This window comes from Typopeltis vanoorti, chromosome 22 (genome assembly GCF_054136105.1).
Source record: "Typopeltis vanoorti isolate ZY-2024b chromosome 22, IOZ_Tvanoo_1.0, whole genome shotgun sequence".
NCBI lineage: Eukaryota > Metazoa > Arthropoda > Arachnida > Uropygi > Thelyphonidae > Typopeltis > Typopeltis vanoorti.
Genome location: NC_143570.1, coordinates 78,934,900 through 78,958,668, shown reverse-complemented (window position 1 = coordinate 78,958,668; position 23,769 = coordinate 78,934,900). Strand labels below are relative to the sequence as shown.

At 35.7% G+C, this 23,769-nt stretch overlaps 1 protein-coding gene across 1 annotated transcript in view; it reads left to right on the top strand.

The window, feature by feature from the left end:
• The first annotated feature begins 455 nt into the window (after positions 1–455).
• LOC150094508 (aldehyde dehydrogenase 1A1-like) overlaps positions 456–23,769 on the top strand; it is a 164,900-nt gene continuing 141,586 nt past the window's right edge. Inside the window, exons 1-2 of the mRNA XM_090411990.1 lie at positions 456–595; positions 12,722–12,826. Coding sequence (XP_090268116.1) covers positions 557–595; positions 12,722–12,826 — 144 coding nt within the window. The 5' untranslated portion in view covers positions 456–556. The remainder of the gene's footprint in view (positions 596–12,721; positions 12,827–23,769) is intronic.

The window sequence follows — 23,769 nt, the reverse complement described above, 5'->3', positions numbered from 1 at the left end:
TCGCTCATACAACCTTTTGTTAATTTTAATGCTGAATAATGATTGATTTAAGGTTGAAATGAAATGTTTATTTTCAGTTTCCAATGCCTTCTCCCCCTCTTTTTTTTTTTAAATCCGTAACTCATTTTTAAATTTTTATATATCATTAGATGGTGAACTCTTATTTTTAATTTCTTCCCGCCTAACGGCTGTAAGACTCATCACAGAAGGGCACTATTGTCTACTCGATTACTTAGTTCGATGACACTGTTACTATCAATGCCATCTACCGTCCACCATTCCCACCAACAATATTTTGATTCCCAAATATGAAATCCAAGATAATATGATTTGCAAGATAATAATTTTATGCCTTAACGATTTTATTTTTAAATTGTCATGGTAATAGTAATTAGTCGCTTGTAGTATAATAGATGAAGAAAATATTAATTGTTAAACGTAATTTTCATATCGAGCACTAGCCAATGAGAAAACGCTGTTATCTCTTTTACAAGGTCAAGCCTGTGAGCTGAATGCATTTTCGACAGAGCAGGCTTTTCTGTAATTGTGGGACACCATGGGGATCACAAGAAAGCCAGAGATCAAATATACCAAGGTGAGGTTATTTTTATTGTACTTTTCATTGGCAAAATCAGTTAAGTAACTGATTATTTTTTTATGTTATTTAAGGTGGAAGATTATAATAAAGAAAAACGTACTTTTGGATATTTGACGCCATTTATTTATTTATTTATTCATTAAATCAGGAAGGAGAGCATTAGCCGGTAAATATATCTGATGTATGCATTCAGTACGCTATTATCAGTGACTAAATATGCAACTTTACATTGTTTTCTTCATTGAAATAACTATAACTAGCACGGGAAAAGACAATCTCTGCTTGGCGAAGTGTCCTCTAAGTCTGGTAAGCAAATATGCAAGACATGATGTGATGTGATGTGATATTTTCTGAGCAGCATTTCGAATGGCCTGGACAACTATGGGTGGGGGTGGGGGGGTAGTGATTTTCGAAAAGGTGTTATATATGAAGTTACATATTTTTATTCAACTGAAAATATAATTGTACAGAAAATATACATATACATATAAACAGAGCCGGCAGAAGCGGGCATTCAGAGCATGCGGGCGCCGCGACGAAGGGGGCGCTGCCGGAGAGACGCCCCCTTCGTGCCTGCATAACCACACACGCCAGGATCGTTACAGGGGCGCTTAGATAGAAATTGCATGCGGGCGCCAAAGACCCTAACGCCGCTTCTGCATATAAAAATGTTAAAAATTATTTAGTATGCGCTGTTGCCGGTTCTCAGTTTTCGTCGTCTTTGGGCGACTTATTTCATCAATACGTCCTCTTTGGCAATGAGCGGAAAACTGAGTCTCGTGTGTATGAGTTCGACGGTCACAGCGCGGCCGCGTATGCATGCAGATTAGAGAGAACAACTGCCTGGATCTAAAATATTTGTGTATGGTTATGATTCGATGTTTATGGCATTGATGTAACAAATTTTTATTTCTTGTCGTCACCTCTAAGGCTTACTTTATTGTTTTAATATAACATCGTGCACTAAAGTGGAGCAAATTTTTTTTTCTAGTTGCCGATTTTCTTAGAATATCGTAGACCTAACCTACCTCTCAAATGTCTTTTCCCATTCATTGTGTGTGTTTTCTGGTCGGTTTGTCTGTTTTGGAAGGAAGAGATGCTTAACATTGTATGAGGGTAACTTGCTTTCAGTTGACAAAGGCCATATTAAATGGGTTTGAAGACTATTTTTGCTTGAAGAATGGGAGTGGTGAATGGATTGCAAGAGGTCATGTGAGTACCCTGATAGTAAATGAGTTTAAGGAGAGGAATAGTAGCCAGCTGGCCTTCTTCTTTCAAGCATTTACTGATAGTGAGCCCAACTATCAATAAATCAAAGCATTTCAAGAAAAAGAGAGACGACAGTACTAGACTACACAACTGCCATCATCTTGTGACTCTAAATCCTTACTCTCATTTTTATCTGAAATAGTGAAATTTTTATCTAAGTTATAGGGTCGATTTTCTTCAAATGCAGTACAGGGTTAAAAACCTGAATTTCAAGGAGAGAAAAGCCTACTCGTGTTCGCCAATGATCGACTAACTCGGGAAACAGTCAAAGAAATACTTAGAATAAAGTTTTAGTTCAGTGCAGTGGCTCACTCAGAATTTAATCTTGAGGGGTGGGGCGAGCACTCAGGATTTAATCTTGTGGAGGAGCCGAGTTGAGTAGACGATTTCAGAATACACACTAGGCATTGCATACGACCTATGACTGAGCATCTGCAGTGATAAATTTAGTTTAATCCTTTATCCAAGTGTAAGCAAACAAAGTTTGTGCCTGAATTATCTTCGGGACTGAAGCAACTCTTGGTAAAGGTGGACCAAGCTCTCATCACTACTTGTCTTATCTCCCATAATGCAAAGCACATATCCTTGCAGACATGTATACCGGTCGAAATCATACCGGTTTCGACCTGTATTGAGGTCTCTTTCAGTGGGAACCAGACCCAGAGGTGGTGATACTAAGGTGGAAGCAACGGAGAGGTCATATTTATCTATACGCAGTGGTGTTGCTAGAGCTTTTGTCACCTGGGGCAGTCCCTGAATTTGCTGCCCCTCTCAATACGCACCAAAAATGCTACAAAAAGTCAAAACGATGTATAGGGTAAGGTTCAAAGTGTCGCTTGGGGCGGACCGCCCCCTCCACTCTCCCCTAACTATGCCACTGTCTATACGAGTTGCCAAAAGGTGTCTCACCTTATTATTAAATTACACTGGATTTAGAGAAAGATGTTGGAAGTTTTTTCCCACAGTCTAAAGATACTTCAGGCGCAAACTTTGCTTGCTTACATTTGGATAAAGGATTAAACGAAATTTATTATAATCTAACCAAGCGGAAAAAACTCCCAACATTTTTCTCTGAATCCAGAGTAATTTAATAATAAGGTGAGTAACCTTTTGGCAACTCGTATAGGTAAATATGACCTCTCCATTGCTTCCACTTTAGTATCACCACCTCTGGGTCTGGCTCCCACTGACGAGACCACAATAAAGGTCGAAACCGGTCTGGGCAGTGGCCCTTTCCTTAATGCATAGCATTATACATGTCTGCAAGGATATGTGCTTTGCATTATGGGAGATACTAAGACAAGTGACGAGAGCTTAGTCCACCTTTACCACGAGTTGCCTCAGTCCTGAATACTTCAGGCACAAACTTTGTTTGCTTACACTTGGATAAAGGATTAAACTAAATTTATTATAGTCTAACCACGTGGAAAAAACTTCCAACAGCATCTGCAGTGATCGCCAATACATGATACCCGTGATATCCTCTGGCCTGGCTCAGGCAAAGGAAGTAGTGTTTGGTCCGCCTGATCACTACTTCGTTCGCCTTGCTTTCACAGAGGCTGTGATTTCCGAGAGCTATAGGGTATTCCCACCTTATGTGACCACTAATTCATAGGTAGTACAGAAATAGAAGGCACGACACACATAAATAATAAAATGAATTTTAATTAGGAAAAGAATTTTTGAAAATTTTCTAGTGTTTTTTTCCTTTTTCTTTTGGGGTTCAGGGCCCCTTTTCCTCCCTGGGTGCGCCACTGGTTCCGCGACTAGAATAGAACTTGGTTTTTCTTTTTGTGGCTCAACACTATGAATGGAAACGCCATTTCCATAAAAATGGAAATGGCCTTTGCATTCCTATTACAATGAAAATGCAAAGGCATACCATGTACGTTTTTTTGCTATTATTTGCACGTAATTTATTACAATAACTCACAACATAAAAAATCAAATCACAAACAAAATAACAGGTATAAACCACTAAATATATCAAAATTAAATAAAAACCTAGATAATAAAAAAGACGGTAAAAACTTATCATTAACAAAAGTACACTAACGAACACCTCTGATATACAGCCCTAAAAAATGAACCTCACATTTAAAACAATGAAATCAGCATATCATTTTTGCAGAAACAAAAACACTGCGGCAATACCAAAAAGACCGTACCAAACACGCTGGTATCAAGACCCAACGATACACTACCAAACACCTTGGACCTGTCGGAGGTGTTTGGAGGTTGTTGCAGGCACCAAGACATAGCTCCTTCCTGACATACCCATCATCATCGTTGCAGGCATCAAGATACACTCTTCTCCTGACATACTGGTTCTTGTAGCCCACAGAAAATGTGGGCTCCAATAACCAGATATCTGTGGCTGGCTTGATATTTCCCAACTTGATCATAACCTGTATCCGGCACAACTGACTACTACCTGTTTATCAATTAGAGGACGCCATTTTGTGGACGACGAGGAGCTGTAACAATCTGGCCGTGAAGAGCTCCTACGTGGTAATAATCATTTCACGGGATCAACAAGCAGCGTCTCACTTAGTGATGATGCTTAACGTGTATGGAGAATAGTTTATTTTTTTGAAAAATGACAGAATGTTCGTGAAAGACGGAGTATTAATCATGTAAAAGCTAACTGGCATTTCTAAAGAAAAAAGGAAGCATTTTCATACTTGTAAGACAACAACGTTATTATCACACTTACTCCTCTCCTACTGCTACTCACTTAGCTATCGGTGACAGCAGCAAAGTATGCCGTTATCGATGTTAATTTGGTATGCCTTACTGACGTTTTACCCGGTTTGGTACTTTTTTTTATGGTTTAGATATTATAGTTTAGCGGTAATGAATATTCATTTAGTAAATGTTCGTTTCACTAATTTTATGGTTCTGTTAGTTTGCTGAAATCGTTCTTCCGTGCCTCTTGGCATTTACTGTATCTTGTCAAACGTGTCTGACTTTCAAAAAAGTTGTTTGTTGGGTCTTGAATAAGATGAATTGCTAAGCGTTATAAAATCCTTATATATTGGAATAGGCCCATTTCTCTTTTCATCTTGGTATTATTATCTCAGAGTTTGGATCTAAATCATACTATCATCTGATTTTAAAATAATGCTTCTTTTCTGTTAACGTGTATGATTTATGTTCATATTTCATGTACAGTTATATATTCAGTTGAATAAAAATATGCGAGTTCTGATTTTTTTATTTTTTTTTTTATAAAAAAAATAATTTAGGGAGCTTATAATATGTTAGACACTTCCTTCTAAAATCCCCCCCAGGGCCCACTGTTGTCTAGTTTAACACAAATGCTACCCCGAAGACATGACATATATTTGCTTTTCTTTTCCTTATAAAGGAAAAGAATAGAAGGAACGTTGAGCAATGCTTTAACTTTCATAGTCTTTCAGGCATCTCTAGGTTTCATAATTTGTCTGTGTTAGACTAACTCTGGAACCTGTCAAAGAAATGCTTGGACAAAGTTCTTATAGTTGGTAACTAGAATCAAACCTAGGTTATTCTTCGGGCGGCTTTACGCTGAATAGTACAAACGCCTCCTCTTCCGCTGAGTTACACGGGTTCTCTGATGTTTCATTATTTTTATTTTTTAAATATCTGACCTAGACACGAAAGATTACCAGACCTATGGTAGATCTATGGTGCACGTAGGCAAAAAGATAAGAAGAAAGGAGGAGTCTGCAAGGCAGAATGTGGAAGCTTTTCCAAATGACAGAGTTTATGGAATGAAAGAGGAGAGAGAGAGAGAAAGAGAGTGAAGTTGGTTTGCTGAATTTCAAGAAAAGTGGAGGGATGATAGTGGCCAATTCTGCAGAGCATTGTCCATGAAAATATCTATGGAAGAGGCACGAGACAGAAACTGAACGTCTGTGAGAGAGGAACTGCAGTCGATATGTAAAAAAGAGAGGGATCATTAATTAACCGGATTTCTCCATTCTGTCCAGAAATGAGCAATCTCTTAGGGAGGATTTTAGTGCACCACTCCAAATATGGAAGCCGGCCTGGTTGGCCAAGTAGTTAGCGTATCCGCTTTCCGGCCAAAAGGCTGCGGGTTCGAATCCCGCCGTGGGCATGAATGTTTGTGATTGTCTGTGAAAATACTAATGATGGTGGTAGGCAGTAGATGGCATTGGTGTAGTGGGTGAACTGAGTGGTGTAAACAGAGAGTTGTAGGGTAGGTGCCCTCCCTTGATGGGTCTTTGGACTCCCTGGAGGTGTTTTATAATAATAATAATATTCCATGGTTGGGCAGATTTGGAATTTGTACAGGTTTAGCAGCTGTGAAGTATTACTTGTGCGAAAAATTGCTTTTTTTTTTCTTTTTTCTTTTTTTTTTTGCAGCCGCAGAAGATCTAGTTGAAATGTGTTTGTGCCAGGAAAGGTCAGAGGTATGGGTCAGTCTAAGAAGGAAATCTGATCGTGTTTAGTTATCTGGGTGTTATTATGTTATTGAAGGTAATGGGAAGAATGTGAGCTCTTTCTTTCAAGATCAGACAAGACTGAGTTTTTACAAGGTTATTCTTTTCCCCATTGCGATATAGTTAGGAGATAAGAGTTCAGCACATTGGTCGTGATGGATCTTGAGGATTCTAATACTTGGTCACTGCAAGGTTTGTCGAATGAAAAGGAGGAATGGAATGTACTGTCATCAGCAAAGCTGTAGATAGGAATGGAAATCTGTCAGAGCAGGTCATTTCATATTCAAGAGGAAGATGGTGGGTGAAAGGACAGAACCCTGGGATATTCCTGCATTAATGGGGAATTCTGAGGAGAGGAAACATCCACCATCACGCGTAATGAGCGACAAGTGAGAAAGTTGGCGATCCAGTTGCAAAATGTGGAAGACACTCTTTTTTTAATTATAAGAATGCATTTGTCATGAGGACAATGAGAATATCTGATCATCTAATTTTCTTAATCAGAGAATAAGTCCCGTTTTTTTTTTTTCTCTAAACTAGCAGAATCAACCGCTCCAGAGCTTCCTTATTTTTATCATCTGCATATTTAAATTTTTTTATTTTTTTGCCTCCAGTCTTAATTTTTGCCAGGTCTTTATCTAAATCAACCATAACATACCATTTTAAATATTAAAAAGACATTGCAACAATATTCATTTCTTTTTCTATCCATCTGAAATAGAAAGTGTTTCTCTGAACGCTTAATGCAGCTTCTTGATTATCACGCAGTACTCCGATTAAGTAATTAGATTGTCATGTATTCTCTTTGATCTCATCACTTTCCACAGTCAAATGCGTTCTTATAATTAATAAAGCAAATGAGTACTTCCTTTTGAAATTCCTTCTCTTGCTTAAATGCCGGCTGGTTGGCCGAGTGGATAGAGTATCTGTTCTCCAGCTAAAAGGCTGTGGTTTCGAATCCCGCCGTGGGTATGGATGTTTGTGATTGTCTGTGGAAATACCACTGGTGGTTGGCGATTGAATGGTGGAGACGGAGCTGTAGAGCAAGTGTTCTTCCTCGATGCGTCCTTCAACTCCCTGGAGGTGTCAAATAATAATAACAATATTAGAGGTAGAGGAACTCGTGATCATCTCGCATTCGATATCTGCTCTCTAGATCCTCTACCTGTTATAAAACGTGTCTATTCATCTAGATGCATTTCCCTATTCACATATTTTTCAAGTCTTTTTTGGATTACTATTATTATTATTATGTGACACCTCCAGGGAGTCCAAAGACTCATCGAGGGAGTGTGTGCCAACAGCATCGAACGATTGATCCGCTTCCAACTACTAACCGCGCTCAAAGTTGCTTAACTTTTTGCGTGAGCCATGAGTAGCAGAGCCACTACCATTACTTTCAACATACTATTACTTTCATTTTATTTGTTATTAAAGCAATGGTTCTGTCATTCTCACATTCCCTGGAATCTGAACTTTTTTCGAATTGGGACGAATACTGATCTTTTCAGTACGTAGTAGCTACGAGTAAGTGGTTCTAGTTTGCATGAAAAATACTTATTCACAACTGAAATATTATTGTATCTTTTGAATATGTACAATATTCCTTCCTGTTTTTGTCTTATGAGTAGAAAATGAATGCTTTCGAAACGAAATTCGACGGAAGTGGTTAATCCTCATTCTCCTAGTATTGTATATCTGTAAATTGCGAGTGTTCTTCTGGACAGCTTGCCTGTTTTGCGGGATGAAAAATCCTGCCACCTTTATAAGAGAGTCTGACCTTCAGTTGAAAAGCCCAGGTAAAGGCTGTTCCAGTGGTGTAGCTAGAGCTTTGCCTCCAGGGGCGGTCCCTGAGTTTTCCGCCCCTCTCAATACACATCAAAATATTAAAAAAAAAGTCAAAATGACGTATAGGGAAATAAATTAAAACACCATGTTTATTTTTGAAGTAAAACTTTAATTTCCACATTCTAAAATGTTATATTTCTTGCTTTTCTGTTAGCAAAATCAAAGTTCGCCAATGATATTGGCGAAGTCTATTTCACAGTAATGTAGGTAATTCTTAATCAGTTTTATTTAGAAAAACTCCTCTCACAACTAGCAACACTTACAGCAATTGTGAGGAAAATTCACAGTAATATTACATTATTTGGAAATCAGTTCTCCAGACTATTTTAGAATTAACTGTAAAAGTTCAAACAGGTTTAAAGTGCATTCCGGGCGGACCGTCCCCTCTCCTCCCCCCCCTCTAGCTACGCCACTGGGTTGTTCTCTTCGCACTTCTGATGGATTCGAATCCAGATCTTTCCCGCCAAAGCGCATACTGACTGCTCTACGGAGGATATGTACGTTATTTATAATACTTCAAAAACTGAACAATAAAAATAATTTAAAATGCCGTATAATTTATAATTTAATCAGTTTAGTGTTTAATCAGACTGAAAGGGGGGGGGACAGTTATAGGTTCCATTCAATTGCGGACTAGAAGTTTTTTTTTTTTTTTTTTATGAAGGTTCCAAATAAGTCGGTCTTTGATACAGATAAGCGTTTTAATCCTGGAAATCGAGGTTTTAATTCGGTAAAACCCAATTAATCGAGAGTAGAACTTATTTGTTTCAGGCAATTAATATATATATATATATATATATATATATATATATATATATATATATATATATATATATATATATATATATATATATACACCTGTTTAGGACGTTAGGTCTAAAAACAACTTTGCTTGCTCCATTGTGTATAACATTAAATTTATTTCCAAATGGGTTTTATTTTTTATTTTGTTGGTATTAATATATTTTTTGCTTTTTAATTTGAATTACTTTTTATTTTTTAAATACAATTTTTAATTGCTTGTCTATAAAATATAGCATATCACGAGTTGCTCTCCAGCTTAAACGACGAGTAGCTCCTCACCACACACAAGCAGAGCCGGCGGAAGCGGGCATTCAGAGCATACGGGCGCCACCGGGGAGACGTCCCCTTCGTGCCTGCAGAACCACACACGCCCGGATCGTTACAGGGGCACTTAGATAGAAATTGCATGCGAGCGCCAAAGACCCTAGCGCCGCTTCTGTACACAAGTTGTAAAAAGGATAGCGAACGTGTACGCAACGAATTAGTTTGAGTTTAAGGAGATAAACTCGCATCGCATGATTGGCAATGAACGTTCATTGCCAAGCTGGAAATTGGAATTTCGTGTGGTGGGCAAATTTTTTTTATTTTCTTATTTAGTTAGCGACGTCTACGCGATAACGCGTGATCGGCCGCCCGGTGGGAACTCGCAACACGCGATATCGCGTGATTGCCAATGAACGTGTTAAGGTAGGCCTTCCGCGATGAGCTTTATGACTCAGTGGAGGTCGGGAATAATAATTGAAGAAGGGGCTATTCCGTAGAAGTTGCAAAAGAGTAGTAAGAGGTCTGATCATTGAACATTTATATTTTTCAACAGAAAATGAATCTGTTAGACTCATAGGAATGAAAAAGTTTTCTATAACCATACACACCTGAAAATAGACAAACTAAACCGGAATGCAGTCATATTGTTATAATTATTTCTATTTCTTAGGCACTATTTCTTCAACATTTATTGCAGTAAAATACTCGATGCATTAATTTAATTATTTATAAAAATATTTTTATTGAAATGTATTATGAAATATTTTATCGTATCGTATTGTGGAAGTTTGTCAATATAAAACCAAGAATTTTTCTAAATTATTTATGCTTTGTGCAGGGTTTCCAATTTTGCTTATTGTCCGCTAGATTTAGCGGATTTCAATGCCATCTAGCTCATTAAAAACTCATATGGCGGATAGTTTGAATATAGGGTTCTTTTAAAATAATCGAGCCGATTTTAGCTTTTTTCGAGGGACAAATAAATTTCTATGAATTTATTATCATAGATCAAATATAATTTGATATATTATATTTTTAAATGAAAAAACATAAATAATGGTAGAAATTATTTTTATTCTAAACTTTATAGAAATTGAACATAGTTATGTGTAAATGGCATGACAAGGACATACTCGCCAATCAGTCAGCTACGCTAATTCTCTTTATGATTCATGTGGCATGCGCAGCGCAGACAAAAGTTTATTATTGTGTGACATCTTAAGGAGATCAAAGACTCATCGCGGGAGGACCGTCGACAGGATGTAGAATACCCTCACGGCGCGGCTTAATAAGGGCGTTCGTTCAGCCATATTGCGATAGGCGCCGTCGCTTCGCTAACAGCAAGTGCGGAAAGAAGTTTTTCCAAGCTTAAACTGATTAAAAATTATTGGCCAGCAGCAATAACCCAAGAAAGATTGGTTGGTCTAGCAACTATATCGATAGAGGGGACATAGCTTATAATTTATATTTAGAAGAACTTATAAACAGTTTTATTGTGCGATATGTCCGTAGAGCAAACATTTAATTAATATTATTATGTAATCGTTTTGCATTCATGTTTCTCTTGTAATAAAAACAAAATGGCGATTGGAGATTTTCTTATATTTTTGTCTTATAATCCATCAGGGACGATATTTAATTGTTTGCCTCAGGGTGCGATCTAATCTGGCGGGTCCTGATCTCATCATCTCCCTTATTACTACTAATTCTCTAACATCAACGACACTACTACCATTAACATTATCTACTGCCCACAACCAACAATATTTTGTCTGGAAATTGCGTGTGTTCTCATGGCCTATTTGCCTGTATGCGGGATGAAAAACCCTAGTTTTCTGGAGAAAAAAATTCTTTCTACCTCTGTATGAGATCGACTAATTGGCATGATTAGATATCCAGTGTTGTATTATATTGGTAGGATTATGCTGCAAGAAACTGATGACACTAGGGATCTTGGAGTGTTAGTAGATAGGAAATTGAAGTTCAAGGGCCATGTGGCAAAGATTGCAAATATAACTCAAAAGATAATTGCAATGCTGAAACGAACGTTCACATGTAATGATAAGGATGTCATTTTGCTTCTTTTACAAGGTCTTGATAAGACCTCACTTGGTCTATTGTGCACAGTTCTGGTCTCCTGGTTTCCATTGTGATTCTGATATATTTGAGAGACTACAAAGGAGAGTGTTAAAAATGATATCAGGATTGTGGAATACTGATTATGAAGACAGAGTGAGAATTTGTAGACTGCAGACACTAGCAAACAGGAAAAAGAGAGGTGATATGATTCTGAAAGGGTCATACAATATTTCAATTTATTGGAAGCTGAGAATGAAAGCCACTAAGAAGGGGGTGAGGAAAGGTTAACAAGTCTGATGCCAAAATGTCAGATCATCAAGGGAACTTCTGACTGAAGGGAAATTGATAGACATATTTTTACATCATAATCAATTTCCTGATATGTACACATGTATACATATCAGGAAATTGATGAGAAGGATATGTATACATATCCTTCTCATGGTATTAATTTGATCCATACCATAAAAAGCAATTCCACATTTTTATAATGCTGTTCCCGAACTTGAGTAGTGTTCTCCCAGCATCCTTCATATTTAGATATGTTTAGAAAGTGGAAGTGCATCTAATGCAACTCATCACCTCTTAGGACTGATTTTGCTGTTCTAGGTTCTGAGTTTTTGCCCTTGCTAGTCAGCAAGATGACTGATTGCAGTTAATTGTGACTGCTTACATCTCTTGATATAGGTTCTCTAGGATCTTACAGATGGTGTGTAACCAGCCTTCTCAAGGATTGTTGACTGCTGTGGTAAGTATCGGAAAAGACATCAGTTCATTTCTTGTCATGACAAGAGGAATATTTATATGGGTGTTTTCAATTGAAGGCAAGTTAACTAGTCTCATATGGAGGCACCAGGATTTTTCTACTGGAGATGTTTTTTTACCCCTTATACAGACAAATCGTATGTATACAGGATGAAAGTACAGTAAATTTACAGACAGATTGTACCATTAGTGGTGGTAGATAGCATTGTGTAGATGGAGGATTAAGTAGAGTGGGCAGTGAGTTGTGAGGAGTGCCATCTCAAGATGACTTCTTGGAGTTGGCATGTAATAATAATAATTTTAGTTTTACCCAGTCTTTGATTCACCTGTGAAGCATATTACATACTGTGGATTTGGAAATGCTTAACTGCTATGGTTCCGTGTTAGGACATTTTTGTATAAATGACTTGATTACTGTATTTCTCAGAAAGAAATGCTTCAAACTCTTTCCACATACTCATTGTTCATCAATTATTGAAATGGCATCTGAATAAACTACTGAACTCCATTGTAAATTGCAAGATTTGTATATTAGCATCTATTTACCCACACTCAAAACATGTCACATTGTGGGACAATGTATATAATATAGAGAATAACTAAATGCTTTAAGAAAATTGAACTTTTTTTATTATTATTATTTCAGATTTTTATTAATAATGAATGGCATGATTCAATCAGTGGCAAAGTGTTTCCCCATATCAATCCCACTACTGGTAAAAAGTCATGTGATATTCAAGAAGGAGATAAGGTAAGTTTATAGAAACACTGTTTGTTTATATTTTAATTAATATAAGCTATTTGGGTAATTTTATTCATGTTTTTTTATATATTGTGAATGGATAAGAAGATATTTATAATGCAAAGCTTGAGAGGATTGCTGGATATGATATTTTTAGGAAGTGGCTGTTCAGGAGGAGTTGAAAAGGTTGGTTATCTTGGATTTATTAATGAAGTCAAAAAGCTCATCATGAGAGACCTAGCATATCTAGTCATTAACACTCTCTATGTTCACTGGGCATCTACAGATGCTGTATGATCACTCCGATGCTCGATGATGTTCCACACCAGGCCTCGCCACGTAGTCCTGTTGTTTGCTTTTCTGGCAGCCTCAACTCTCTGAAGATCAGTCACTCCACACAAGCCATCCATCCATCTCATTGATGGTCTACCCCTGCCTCTTTTTCCAGGAACTTTACCTTCTATTACTGTTCTGAGAAGTCCTCCTTCCATTCTTTCTATGTGTCTAAAATATTTTAACTTTCTTCTGTCAATATCCTTAAGGAGCCTTAAAGTTCTACTAATCTTTTCTAACACCCATTCATTTGTATGCCTTTCAGTATATGATATCCTCAACAGCCTTCTGTAACATCACATCTCAAAAGCAGATATCCGTTTCTTATCTGACTTCTTTAGGTTCCAAGTCTCGCATCCATAAGTCGCTGTTGGAAAAGAAACTGCATCTAAAATCCTCAACTTTGTTCCCATGGAGATAGATCCATCCTGTCCTTCCAGATTTTAGACAGGTCTCTGACTGTTGTTTTAGCTTCCTAACCTTTTTCTGACATCTTCTGAACAGCAATTCTTCACATTAATAATGGATCCCAGGTACTCAAACTTGCTGACTTCCTCAATTCTTTCTCCATTAAGATACACTTGTTTCTCAGGAGCTTCTCTGTTTGTTTTTCCTTTGAGAACCATGATCTTTGTCTTGCTAGAATTAAGTTGAAGTCCTCTGTTATTACTGATCTTTGAATTCATTAACACAATACCTATCATATATCTCCTTACACTTATTCATTGTTGGGGAGCTTACAACCACCTCTGGTAATTTATTCCATTCATTCACCATTCCAAGTAGTCTACACATCCTTACTAGCTTAGACAATCTCTAAGCTTGACCCCATATTTTCCTCCTGCTCTCCATGTATTGAAAAATTTCTTTTGTGCCAATCTTATAGAATCCCTTTAATAACTTATATTATTATAATTATTATTATTATTACATAACACCTCCAGGGAGTCCAAAGACTAATCGAGGGAGGGCACCTACTCTACAACTCTCCATCTCCACCAATCGCAATACCTTCATCATCTACACCAACACCATCTCCCGCCGACCACCACCACTAGTATTTTCACAGACAATCACAAACATCCATTTCCACAGTGGATTCGAAGAGTAGATATGCTAACCATTCGGCCAACCAGGCTGGCAACTTTATAAGTTTCTGTCATATTCTCTCTCCTCTGCCTGCAAGCTAAACTCTTCAACCCACATATCTTCAACCTAACTTCATAGGGAGCATTCCACAGACCTGACACAAGCTTCATTGTTCTATCTATCTATCTCACTTCTCTCTCCCCTTCCTATTTGCTCCTTTCCGCTATTCAAGAGAACTATAACTATTATTAACAAAATCACATGGATGCATTTGGAGGAAGCCACCATGTTTTTTACAGAGATCACGTCAGCTCAATAATCCAGATATGGTCTTATCAGGGAAATTATACAAGGCAATTGATAATCTTGTATCTATGTTGGTCAGCATTTTTCTCAGTACTGCAGCCATCCTTTGTATTATTTTTCACCACCTTTTTGTGATTGTCTCCAAATTTCTATTGACATCATCCAAAATCTTTTGCCTCATCTTTCCTCTAGCATAGTTCCACCAATGTGTATACAGCCTTGAAAGTGGATCCCAAATTTCAAGACTTTAAATTTAGTTGCATTAAATTGATATCATCAATCATTTGTCTACGTGTCCAGAATATTGAAATCCTGTTGAAGGGCAACAACATTGGTACAATTACTAATAACACTTCAAGCTTTAAATTTGCAAACAACTAAATGTCTGTCTGTAATTCAGTGACAGTATCACTTGCATAAAGATTAAATGAAAGACCCTATTAGTGATTCCCTGTGCACCCATAGTTGTGATCTTCATTTTCCTTAATACTGCCCCCCCCCCCCCCCCCAACACAGCTCTATCTATCAGACAGCCTATTTTTAATTCCATTCATTACCTGATATATCTAAATTCATATGTACTTTAAATATGAATATATTATATAGTACCCCATCAGATGCCTCTGCAACATCAAAAAAAAGCAGTATCTGCTTTCTCCCTTTCTCATCAACAGTTCTCATCACTTTACTAAAAAGGAAAGTAGATTACTCAAACAAGAGTGTCTCTTAACAAATTCATTCTGACCTCGTAGATAATATTACTCTTACTGCTCAAATTTGTATACAATATCTCACTGTCCTCCAAAATATTAACAACTACAAAAGAAATAAAAACAAATCTGTTATATTTTGACATCTCCATTCTACCACTACCTTTAATCAATGGCAGTCCCTCCATCCATTCCTTGAGCACTTTTCCAGTAGCTAGACTTTAATTGAACAGCAACATCATTGGAACTGTCAGTTTAGCCCCTATGTCACACTGCCACTTCCATCATCACACTGCCTTATTTTACTTCCAGAGTACTTAGTTTTGAAATACTTTCTCCTCATGCTTCTAAACATTCAAACCTTCCTATTCATCCACAACACTGCTTTTCCATGATGAAATAGCACTGTAAAGTAATCCTAAAAAACTCCATAATGTCACCTGCATTGGTTACTCAACTCCATTTTCATCTATCAGGGTCATTTGTCCATAATCATTTCTTTTTCTACTGCTACACAACAAAAAAATTCCAAAGGATTTTCCTTGAATTGCAGTGTTAGTCTCTTCTCATATTCCATTTTTGTCTTCCATGCCATTAGTCACTTTTCTTGAGTCTTATATCCCTTATGTAACTGCTGTCCATCTCCTCTCTTCATACGTTTTTGTAACTTCTTTTTCACCTGCAGTTCCTATTTGATTTCATTAGTCACTTCATACCAAAAATCATGTTTTTTCACTTAAGGTTTGTAGCTTGCTGTTGCTGCTGATAAATATTTCCTAACTGGCTTCATATTGTTTTTATGAAAAGTATAGGGGGTGCAAGAACTTTTTTACAAAAAAGAGGATTATCTCTTTAAAATGTTTAACATAACTGCCCTGCCTGTTTGATAAATTCTTCTCACTAAATTATTTCTCTCAAATCACCTTGCTTCCCCCTACCTACCAAGCTCTGCCATATTCTCTTAATCTTTTCTCATATTCAGTATTCCAAAGTCCTGAGACAGTAGTAGTCATGGCCGTTCCATGGGTTTGCACCGCCTGGATCCAAATTTTTGTGCCCCTCACCTCCATTAAAAATTAAAGGATCCTGAAGTACAATAACACGTTACAAATCATTTTATTATACTTCACATTAAGAGGAATGTATATTAAAATAAAGAAAAAACACAAATAGTAAAAAAAAAAACATTTTTATTCATTTCCTACTGAGATGTTCTTCTGGCTTTCATTACAGAAAAATCTTTTATGACATCTTTTAAACCTAAATTGCTACATATTTCATTTTCTATGCTTAATATGAATAAATTTTTTAATCTTTCCTGTGACATACTCGATCATAAGTGATTTTTTATTAATTTTAATTTTGAAAAGGATCTTTCTCCAGAAGTAACTGTTAATGGTATTGTTAAAAGAATACGTAAAGATATTACCAAATTCGGAAATAATGTTGTAAAATTATTTTCAAATATAAATTGCAAAATATCTAAACATATCATTTGTGATTTTAACTCTTTAATGTGAGTATCTAATTCATCGCATAAATCTAGGGCATTTATATCAGTTTCTTTTCTGGTGTCATTAGATAATTTATTTTGTAGATGTAGACAATATTTCATTCTTGCTTCTTTCGAAATGTTTGATAAACTGGGGATGTTACAAAGAAAGCCAAAATTATCGTTATGTAATTTCATTTAAAGAATTCAAACTTGTGTCCAAAATGGCGAAAAAGAAATTGATTTTAAAATTCATTTCTGGCTCTTGAATAGATTCATCTGTCTTTTCATAAACAAACATTCTTTTATTTTTTATGTTGTCGAATTACTGATAGAGGAGGAAACTTAGTCTTCTTCTTCTTAAGTATTCTGCAATTGAGCAGGTTCTTCTCTTAGTAGCAAAAACTTTCCATCCACTCTCTTCTGTTATGAGCCTTGCCTTCTCTTTCAAGGTTGTGTACCTGTCTCCATTCAGCATGTCATCTAGCATTGTTTTCCTTACTCTTCCTTGGGGTCTTTTTCCATCTATAATCAGAGATACCTTTGATGGTATCTCTGATTCCATTTCCTCTCAGAATATGTCCGATTCAGTTTCTCTTTCTTCTTTTTATCCTTCTTAACAGACTTCTTTGTTCATCTACTCTTTTTTAACACCTCTTCATTAATTATTTTATTTGTCCATATGATTTTTTCCATCCTTCTCCAAATCTACATCTCAGTTTTCCAAAAATCTTAATTTTTTCTTTCTTCAATGTCTAAGTTTCATCTGCATGGAGGGCAACACGCCACACATTAACATTTTATTAGTCTTTTCGTTAGGTTTCTGTCCATTTTACTCTTGAATAAATTCCATTTTTTATTAAAGGCATCTCTTCCCATCACTATTGTTACTTTTATGTCACTTTTACTTCTTCCGTCACTGCTAATAACACTTCCTAGATATTTAAATGTCGTTACTTGATTCAGTTTTTCCCCATTTATTCTGATATCCTAATTTGCCTCTTTCCTTGCTATTTTCAGTATCTTTGTTTTTCTCAGGGCTGGCAGAAGTGGGCATTGAGAGCATGTGGGCTCCGCTACGAAGGGGCACCGCAGGGGCATGGTTCATAAGTTCATTTTTAAGACACAACATTTTTATCATAAAAACAAAAAAATTCTTAGCATGATCAATATTAAAATAAATAAGGCAGATACACCGAATAAAAATTTTAAAAAATTGTATATTACCGCTTCAATGATCAGCCAGCTGTTTACAATTTTGCAGTGAGAGCAGGCTCAATGCTTGCCTGCAGAATGTAGTGTCTAATGCAGTCTATCTAAAGTGAAACAGTAAACAGTTTTTATGCGCAGAAACGAATTTTCGTACAAAGCATTTGTTGCTAGTTAACCAGTCATATGGTACGCATCTCAGTAGGCTACTGACAGTAGCGCCTTGCTTACTATTATTTCGTCTCTGTGTTGTGTTGTGTAATCATTCCTTGTGGATATGATAGAAATGGGATCAAAAATTAAAAAAAGTTATCCAGTGCACAAAATCATAAGCATCATGCTGCGAGAGAAGCAGATATTAAGAAACAAACTGGGGCTCTTAATAAATTTGTTAAAATATTAAAATATTCCGATGCAGATTGTAACCAACTCGATACATCAGAAATCAGAGTTGAAGAACCATGCACATCATCCAGTTTGCATGAAAGTAATATTGCAACTATTGAACAAGACAACAATATGCACGATTTAAGTGAAAAACAGGTAGGAGAAGATTTACTTGTAGTTGACCACAAAACTAACACATTGTTAGTCTCTGTAAATTTAGATCCAGGTGAATTGGGAAATAATGATGAAAAATTACTAGTTGTTTTAATTGAAATCGGGCCTGTTCAAAAGAAAAATATAATATATCCCAGATATACATGTCGTCGTAAATTTGGCGACATGTATTATAATAGAAAAATGGAAAACGGGGACTTGTGCCAAGAACATAGCTCATTTATTCTGAAACTTAAAATTCTGTTTTTTGCTTTTGTTGCAAACTTTTCGCACCTACTGAATCAAGTGGTCTTGTAGAAGGTTATAATGATTGGAGAAATGTAAGTACAACTTTGCATAGACATGAGACTAGTTTAAGTCACATGAAAAATTTCTTAAAATGGAAGGAACTTGATAAAAATTTCAAAACAAAACTACTATTGATTGGCAGACTCAAAGTGTGTATGAAATGGAAAAGAAACATTGGGCGAGTGTTTTAGAATGCTTGATTGAAATTATAAAATTACTTGGTAGCCAAAATTTAGCTTTTCGTGGATCATCTGCTAAATTATATGAAAGGAACAACATCGATTTTTTAAAATTAGTCGAACTGTTTGTGATGTTTGATCACAAACAGTTTGTGATGTTTGATGTTTGATGGGAAAGTAAAATTAATGCAATCCGCCCTCTACGATATTAGTTAGCAGAAATTGACTTTTTGCACTTTTTGAAATTTTAAATAATGAAAATTTTAATAAAGAAACTCAGCATGAAGCACAAACATTTTTCTAAAATAAAGGACTACAAATTTATTTGCTCGCTTATAACTTCGCATGATTTACTTAACAGAATGAACTCTGTGAGTAAAATGCTTCAAGACAAAAATATGAACATTACACTTGCTTTAGAATCTATCGAAAATTTAAAAATATTCTTACAAGGATATCAATCAGATAGATACAAATTTTAAAGAAATTCTAAAAATGGCAAAAGAATTGAGTGAAGAGGTGGATGGAGAACAAGAATTTAAAACTGGTACGGAAGTTTGACGACGAAAGAAGACGTGATAATTTGACTACGAGCATCATGACAAAATGCCACAATCGCCAGAAGATAAATTTAGAGTGAATGTTCATATGGCATATTTTTATTAAGCTATATAAAACACAATGAATAAAACCTGACAAGTTTCGTAAGTCATTTGACTTCTTCAGGGGTAAAATGTAACTTAAAGTTTAAAACACAAAGAAAATAGAAATTATTAATAACAGTTCTTACTATACAGTTGATTATATGAATAGCCATCTGACTATTCATAAAATTAAAAATCAGAATGCAGATTCAAAGCAGTGCTGAGTTTAAACAATGCTGGATAATGTCACATTCTATTGTTCACGTTCATAATGTCCGAGGTCTGACTGAGGTATATTTTTTATTAAAGCTGACCAAACTTGGTGGAGAATTAAGCTTTCATACATACTACTTCCATCGGCCACAGTGTACTCTGGCAGAAAACAAACATGTCATACATAGAAAAAACTGCTACATAAGGAAATTTAAAGCTGCAAACATGCTAAAATCCCAACACAATGCAATAAAAATCAAGGCTTAATTCTCCACCAAGTTTGGTCAGTTTGATAAAAAATTTACCTCAGTCAGGCCTCAGACATTATGAACATGAACAACAGAACGTGGCATCATCATGCATTGTTTAAACTCAGCATTGCCTTGAATCTGCATTCTGATTTTTAATTTTATGAATAGTCAGATGGCTACAACTGTATAGTAAGAACTATTATTAATAATTTCTCTTTTCTTTGTGTTTTAAACTTTAAGTTACATTTTACCCCTGAAGATGTATGTCAAATGACTTATGAAACTTGTTGGGTTTTATTCATTGTTTTATATAGCTTAATAAAAATATGTGGTCCAATTACTGGAATATGCTATGTGACCTTCTAAACCACAAAAACCTCCACTTACAATTAGAGTGAATGTGTTTTATACATTTCTAGATGTTGCAATGTGTTCGTTAATAGAATGTTTTGAACAACTAAAAACATGATAATTTCAATTTCTTGTATAGGTTACTACAAATTAATAACAAAGATTTACGAAAAAATTGTGATGATTTAGAGATTCTCTTGAAGGACAGCGACAATAAAGATGTAAATGCAATAGAACTATATGACGAGTTATGTGCTTTCCGGGATATTTTTTGAAGGATAATTTAAATATTCAAAACCCTTTTGATATTCTTAATTTTATTGCGTCCAATAATTTTTCTTTCCCTAACTTTTCAATTGCTTTAAGAATACTATTAATCTTACCTGTTAGTGTAGCGAGTGGTGAACGTTCCTTTTCCAAGTTGAAATTGATTAAAACCTACTTAAGAACAAGTATGTCACAAAAAAGGCTTATTAGTTTGGCATTAATAGCTATTGAAAATGATATATGCATGGAATTAGACATTAAGACCATTATTTCTAAGTTAGTGAATATGAAATCCAAAACCCTAAAATTTTAATTTAAAAAATTTCAAGGATATTTATGTAATTTGATTTATTTTCTGTTATTCTCTAAAGATGTTAATTTTTGAATACTTATATTAAATGTTCTAATTATTTCTGAATTCTTTTCTTATTTTCTCATCTATCTTGAGTTTCTTTTATTTTCTTAAAAGATAGTTCCACTTATAAAAATTATTAAAAAATTTTTACAAGTTACTAAGAATTTAGACTTGTAAAATGCAAGAATTTTTTCACATCCATAAAGTTCAAATAAATTTTAACTTTAATTAAAATTCATTTTAATTTTGTTAGCGATTCAGGTCGGTGATAAGGCTATGGAGTGGTGGGAGCGAGAACGGTCAGTGAATTTAAAGAGTGGTATGATAAACTTTATGTTTCTCAGGGGGGGACCTCCCCTCGATGAGTCTTTACAGAATTTATGTCTTAGGAAGGACCTCCCTCGATGAGTCTTTTGACTCCTTGGAGGCCTGAATAATAATAATAATAATAATAATAATAATATTCAATGATTAAAGTGAAGTTGCTTTATCAAAATTTGCTTTAACTTTTGAGAATTTTTTGAATATTCGGGTTTATAACGATTATCCTGCCTAGTCAACATCCCCAGTTAGTTACATTTAGCGAACCAACGTGTGGCTGTTTTGTCAAAATTTAATTAAGAAATTTCAAATAATTTAAATTTTTATTATTGTAAAATAACCACACACACGCCTGGATTGTTACAGGGGCGCTTAAATAGAAATTGCATGCAGGTGGCAAAGACCCTAGCACTGGCACTGGTTTTTCTTATGTTATTTTCATTCCATAATTGATACAACATTCCAGTAATCTGTTCAACAGATGTTGTAGTCCTATTTCAGTATTTGATGATAATGCCTTGTCACCTGCATATCGTATTGCAAATATCTGTTTGCAATACGATATGCAAACCTCCGATCTTTATTCCTTCTTCTGAATTCTGCAGTGCTTCTTTTAACATTGCTTCGGAATACATGTTAAACAAAATTGCTGACAGAGAACAGATTTGTCTTACTCCTCGTCCAGTGATACCTGGTTCTGTTGTACCATATATGTCTCTCACCATGGCAGTTTTTCCTATGTATAGTGAAATAATTAGCCTTCTGTCTCTCCAATATGTACCACTCTTTTCCATTACTTCCACCATATTATCCCATTGTTATATCTTGTACTTCCCCTTTATTTATTATTTTATATTATTCACTTATCTTATTTATTTTCAGCTCTTCTGTTGCCGACAAATTTTTATTCTTTAAGTCGACTGCGCCAGCCGGCAACTGAAGTCTGAGACACAATTTTAAGCTACTGAAAAGTAATATAGGGATCAAGTGGTTTGCAGTTGTGGTCCCCCTTTCTTAATTGCTAATGGATTCCCTACTAATTATGCATGGTCCGAAATTTAACAAGTGGTAACTCAGTTCTCAGAACAATGACAGACTCATGAGGTTCAAATTAAAGAAATACATTTATTTTAGACAAATACATATATATACACTTTAGTTAGAAATTTCAATTCTAAAGAGCCTGAACTCCCCCCCCTCCCCCGTTTTAAATTTACATATCCAAAAGGCTTACTCTAAAGTTCAGGCTCAGTTAATTCTTACAGAGTACTCAATTCTCATATATTGGAATAACACTTATACATAGATACATTCTACAATCCTAGTGTGAAGCATATCAGACGTACTCCATCTTGCAAAATTCACATGAGACAATTTTCTCTCTTATGTTCTGGTTTTATCCTCCCCCAAAATTCAGTTAATATTTAAATTCAAATTTAATACAATGATAACAATGTTTCTTCTAACATAAACAGTCCGAAGCCTTAGTTCCCAGCTCAGGTTAAGCTTAGGGTGTCACTTGCTCTTTAGACGTAGACAGAATGTCTAAAAGATTACAGTTCTTCAGATACAAAGTAGAAGTTGACTATACGGAGCTCCTTAATGTTCTGTTTCTTATACCCTCTTTGATTATTATTCAATTTTAATACGAAAGCTTGCATCTTACTGTTCTTGCTTTTCTGGTAGCTATTGGACCTTCCTTAACTAGACCTCCAGGTTTCCTCACCGTATATGTTTTATGGCATCTGCGACATACTTCTATTCTTTTCGAAAGAGATTCACCTCTTCGCTGATTTATACGTTGGTAATGGCTAACCAATGGCCCTTTTCTGGAAACTCTGGCCGCATTCCTCAGTTGTGACTATGGTCGACGCGGCACGTACAGCAAGGTGAAATGTTGCTGGGCACGGCGGCAAGCCTCACAGCTATCTAGCACTTGGATCAGGAACCAGGAACAGAAAATAAGAGGCTGATTGAATTCTGCTCCGAAAGCTATATAGCTAATGTGAGTGCCCTCTCTTGGTGACTACGTCACGCACATAGCGGCGGCCGATTGGTCACCGCAGCTCCGAACTGTTTTTGACATGGCTCAATACATGTATTATCTTATATACATCTTTCAGCATTTATACATAATCTTCCTCTGTTAATTAATCCACAAACATTATCTATTTAAATTATGGGTTAGTCAAAATTCACTTAATATCAAAAAAAAATGTTTAGAAACAGTTCTGAGTTACCAAGATGCACATTTTTTTCTGGAGGCAATAAGCACATCCATCTCCATGGTTTTTAACGTTACCTTATGTTGGGTCAGAAATAGGATGACTCATTAAAAGTGAGTTGGCACTTTTTCTGACACAACACCATTTTACAAAGTCAA